The sequence below is a fragment of the Crocuta crocuta genome, unplaced genomic scaffold, assembly GCF_008692635.1.
Source record: "Crocuta crocuta isolate KB4526 unplaced genomic scaffold, BGI_CrCroc_1.0 scaffold70, whole genome shotgun sequence".
Classification (NCBI taxonomy): domain Eukaryota; kingdom Metazoa; phylum Chordata; class Mammalia; order Carnivora; family Hyaenidae; genus Crocuta; species Crocuta crocuta.
Window position 1 is genome coordinate 12091642 of NW_027528417.1, and position 5212 is coordinate 12096853.

General features: G+C 46.7%; 1 protein-coding gene across 1 annotated transcript in view; it reads left to right on the forward strand.

Moving 5' to 3' along the window:
- Window positions 1-147: 147 nt before the first annotated feature.
- Window positions 148-5212, forward strand: part of CLDN1 (claudin 1) — a 16532-nt gene continuing 11467 nt past the window's right edge. The window contains exon 1 of the mRNA XM_077754544.1: window positions 148-574. Within this exon, the coding sequence (XP_077610670.1) occupies window positions 352-574 (223 nt within the window). The 5' untranslated portion in view covers window positions 148-351. The remainder of the gene's footprint in view (window positions 575-5212) is intronic.

Below are 5212 nucleotides of genomic sequence, written 5' to 3' on the forward strand. Positions count from 1 at the left end.
GCGGCAGGCCCGCGCTCCCCACCGCCTTCCCCCTGAGCCGCCCCGAAACCGCCAGGGGGCGCTGCGCGGCGGTCGGCGGGCCGGGGGCGGAGCCGCTTTAAATCGCGGCGCCCCGCAGGTTGGCGTCTCAGTCCCCGAGCCGCCAGCCGCGCAGCTTTTCGCGTCCCAACTCCAGCGCCGACCCAGACCGGACCCTGACCCGCAGCTTCTCCAGGGGCAGCAACCAGGAGCCGGGCTCCCCGCAGTAACCTCCCCTGCGCGGCTCCGGCGCCCCGCGGAGTCCCAGGTGCGCACCTGCCCGCTCCGCCCCCTGCACCTGCCGCCGGCGAGCCGGCGCGCGCCCGAGCAGCCATGGCCAACGCGGGGCTGCAGCTGTTAGGCTTCATCCTGGCCTTCCTGGGCTGGATCGGCTCCATCGTCAGCACGGCTCTGCCCCAGTGGAAGATTTACTCCTACGCCGGCGACAACATCGTGACGGCCCAGGCCATCTACGAGGGGCTGTGGATGTCCTGCGTGTCCCAGAGCACCGGGCAGATTCAGTGCAAAGTCTTCGACTCCTTGCTGAATCTGAACAGTGAGTGCCTTGCCCACCCCCCCACCCCCGGCCCCGAACCCGAGACCCCAGCCCCTCAGGGGCTCCTTATGTTTTGGGCTAGAGGCTACCAGTTGATTCCGTGGTGTAATTACACGATGAAACTTCCGTTGATCAGGTCTTCTGACCAGGTGCTTTGTCGCGAAGAAGCAAAAGAACTATGGTTTGGGAAAAGAGAGGCCCTGGCCTCCGCTCTGATTTTCCCTCTAATTCCCTGGGTGATACTTTTGTCCTGGAGGCGTGGTTTCATCTTAAATTCCCTTGAGAGTGAGGTGGGGATCGAGTGGGTGAAGGCCAGCCTCCAGCTTCAGATCGTAGGCCTTTCCTGGACATTGTAAGTTTCTGTGTAAATGGAAGAGCTGGTTGGGTTGGTCAAGAAGACGCTATGCTTTGGAAAGTGTGGAGCCTGGTAGCTTTTCCAGGTTCTACAATTAATAGACAATCTCAAAGTTTTAGACACGTTGTGAGGGTTTTAAAATCTATCTTGACTGAGTTCTCATAGGAAAAGCCACATCCCTACATGGAATGTCCCAACCTGGTGTCTACTACCCACACTTGAGCTTGAAGATTCTGGTTCTTTTGATTTTTGAGATCCACTGAGTGTGGGGAGGCTTCGTTGCATTCTCTTCCATGACTCCGGGTTAGCTTTCAAGCCAGACTCTGTAGAGGAGGCAGATTGCGCCGTGTTAATTTTGGAAAGTGTAGGTTTGGTGGCAGGTGGAAAAGGGTGACGAGAAAGAAAGGTTCTAAATAAGCTCCCATCGTAACATGGAGGGAAGAGTGAGGGCACTAGAGAAAATGTGGCAGAGGAGACAGCGGTGGAGGAAGGCAGAGCTCAGCCGGGGAAGAAGGCAGTGAGAGAGGCAGTACGTCTTCTCCAAGCCTCCATCTTCCTCAGAGGAATGCATGTGTAATGGATGTCTGTTCTTCGGTCAAGAGGGAAAGGGTTATGTAGGGAGAAATATTTCGAAGGATGATGGGGAGAAGCATGCACAGGACGGCCTTTTTGCTTTTCATGTTTTTAGGTCAAAGCTTTTGAGTGCCTTTTCAGAAATGCATTAAATTGCCACTTACTTAGGTCATAGCAGCTGATGGCTGGAGTACCTTCCTTGAGATACTCCACTAGTCATCCTGCACCTCCGTGCCTCATATGCCCTTGGACTAACTCGAAGAAAAGCATCCTTAGTCTTTACCTGGACAAATGAGCCTGCCCGTCAGCCCCCTTCGCGTGCTGAGGGTGAGTCACGCCGTCATCAAGCAAGCTGGCTTCTGTTGCCCTGTCCACCTGCTGCGTGTGGCTCTGTCACAAACCTTCACGTGTAGTCATTAAATCTGGCCTGAACCTGTTCAAACAGCTTGAACACCCATGGGATTTGGTTTGTCACCGTGCATGGTGGTTTTGAGTATTGTCCCTTCCATTTTTCAAAGTTCCCATATTTTTAGGATCCCAAATACAAGAAGTCTATTAAGTATGCTCCCTTAGATAATCGTTGAATCTCCCCAGGAGAAGATGATGCGTGTGAGAAAATGGTGTCAGGCATTTTGCGTGTCATACTGAGGAACTGGAAGATAGAGAAGGTTTTAAATGATTCCAGAGTGCTCTCTGATTCTTCCGATCAAAACAGTTCATTTTCAACATGTTTAAATAGGTTTCCTTTTACTTCCTCAAGTGGCCAAGTAGAATCCATGGCCAAACTGATCCATGTTGTAAATACTCCAGCCGGTCATTGCTATACATGAGAAAGTGTCAAAATGTTTTACTTCCATTTACTCCTCGGTCATACAGCAGTTACAGCTTTTGAAGCCATTGTGGAAGGACGAAATCTACTCCCTGGCAGAAACCTAGAGGTTTCTTCCTGATGCTTTAACTCCAGATTAGATTCCTCTCTTTGGTTCGGTTAAAGCCAGGGTGTATCCAAAGTGGAGGTGAGGCCTTTCTCTCAAAACTGATTCCCAAAAGAGGGAGCCTTGACGCACAGGTACTTTCCCAACCTTGCAGTGACTCACCAGATGCCTTCGGATGAAGCTCAGTGAACCTTTCTGTTTCTCTGCCTGGGCTGTGGTCCTCACCCTCACCTAACATAGAGACCCGGGCTGGTGATTCACTGGCTGGCTCGGGCACAGTTTTGTAACATCTAGAAGAGAACGATTATCTTAAATGTCAGTAGTGTTCCTTGTAAAGGTTTGCATTCCAGGAAGTGCTTTGAGCTTACAGCTTGACTAGAAGTGTCCTGAAATTGTACCTTGTTCTACTTTGCCGGTGGAGCCCATCTGGCATCTTAGGGTGGAGACAGAGAAATTTATCAAGGTTTGTAACGATAGACATGTTAAAAGTCCTCAATTCCCTGCTCTAACTAGTGTCAGGTATAAAAAGCGTGTGACATTCATAAAATATCGAAAGGAATGTAGGGTATTGAAACCAGTATAGGAAATGGGATACAACTGGGCTTTCTTTAGGTGGGTCTTGCAAAGTAGTTTACGAAAATGTAACTGAAAAACTTCCTGGGGAAACAATGTTACACTGTATATTGTGGTTTTACCAGGGCTGAGACCATTTCAATTCCATCCCAAGTGTGAGATGTTTATGACATTGATGACTCCTGCAGCTGAGAATTGCCATATGCAATGGGGAGTGTTAAATAATAGCTGCAGTACCCTTTTTCTGATTAAACTGTACATCTCGCCTTGTGCTGATCCAGTTCTCAAACTTTTGGCAAGCTTGTGTCTATTTTACGCACTGAGTTCTTTGTTTCTTCTTGCTTGATTTTAATAGCTAGAGCTGTCCAAAGACTGGGCTGCCCAAGGAGGCTGCAGTGTGGGAGGTGTGCAAGCCGAGAAGTAAGCATTTTGTAGGAATCTTGTAGGGAAAATCCAAGCACCAGACAAATGGAAGGTTAGGCTAGACTCTCCCAAGCCTCATGTAACTTTGGGATTCTGTAATTTGTTTATAAGCTCCTCTAGCCTGTTCAACTCGCTTTGCATGAATCCACATGTGTGTAGGTGTGCTTAATGAGTATTGGTTGTCAGTGAGGTTTCCCAGCACTCTCCCCATGATGTCAGGCTCAATCAAAGAGACGAAATCACTGACTTGGACTTTAAAGTCTTTAAACCACTGGCAGCGAGGAAGGTGCCCACTTACATTTCCCCAGTCTACATATCACATGCTGCATCCCAGGGCTGTTCAAGAGGGGCCACTGGTGTTCAACTCTGTTTCATGAGTTAGTTCTGACTCTTGGAATGATGAAAGTAAAAATAAAAAAATCCAAGCTTGAAATCAGAAGTTCTCAATTCTTACCCCAGTTTTGCGTTAAGTAGCTATGTATATTATGGTAAACTGCTTCATCTCTCTGGGCTGTAGTTTCCCCACTTATAAAACAGGGCAGAGTGAGAGGGATGGGGAGATGAATCCATGATTCATTCATCCACTCAACAAATGTAAGCCAGGCCTTATTCTTGCTCCCACGGATACAGCTGAGATGATATAGAAGTGCCAGTGCCAACATTCTTTGTTACTAACTGCGGTGGTTGAAGGCTAAGAAGCAAGTGGCATAGTTTAGGTTTCCCTGATTGGAGCGATGGGTAAGTGGTAATATAGAAACATACATTTAATCATGAGGCAGCTTCTCTAAGAAACAAACAAAAAAGATAGTGAAACTACTCGGGACATCCTGAGAAGTGCTAAGTCCTGAATCACCCCAGACCACTTCAGTGACTGTCCGCGGCAGTGTCCTGAGGTCATACGCAGTGGCCACCATCTTACGCGTCAATAAACTAGAAATCCTAACAATGAGAACTCTTGAGAAACTTTGAACTTGAGTAAAAGTGAAAAAGCCATGGGAGTATAGTTCTGCGAGCCTGTGATGAGCTCATTTAATTGCAGGGAAGAGAGCGTTTATGTTCTAATTCCCCAATGGTCTGTTCATTTACTTGCCTAATACTTATTAAGCAACTACTCATGCCAAGGGGGACTATGTAAGGATGCAGATAAAATGAAAATTGATTTTGTTTGATACATACCACATAAGGTAATGATATAGCAAACTGGCCAATAAGTAGCATATGCAATGTCAGGTATTTACAGGAGATTCTGCAGCCTGTACAGTAAGATTAAAAAAAAAACTTTAGAAAAAAATTGACATACTTGTCTATACTTGTCTTTCTACACTTATGTTGATTAACCCAACTGTAGTCGATCAGTAACTTCTCACTCATTTCTTGTCTTGTAAGTAGAGATCTTTGTAAGTACTTTTTCAAATTATACTTTCGGGTTGAAACTGTTGAGAACCCCTTAGGGGGTCTTTAATCTCAAGATTATCGGTCTAGCTAAGGGTAATTAAAAGACTGTCTCCTCTATTTACTGCTGAATAATGGATGAGAAACAATAGTGTAACTTTTTGAATGTTTGCTAACCATTTTCCCCACAGACGACTTTGGTCAGTGACAAAAATATAGTAGAGGTAACTCCAAATTTAAAGGGCCAGGAAAGGAACACATTTGCTTCCAGAGCTGATCCAATTAGACCAGTTCAGAGTTAATAGTTCAAGGCTATACTGTATCTATCTGGTCTAACATGAGGTTTTGTGGCTTTCAAAGATTTCTCAACTTCTTTATCCTGCTCAT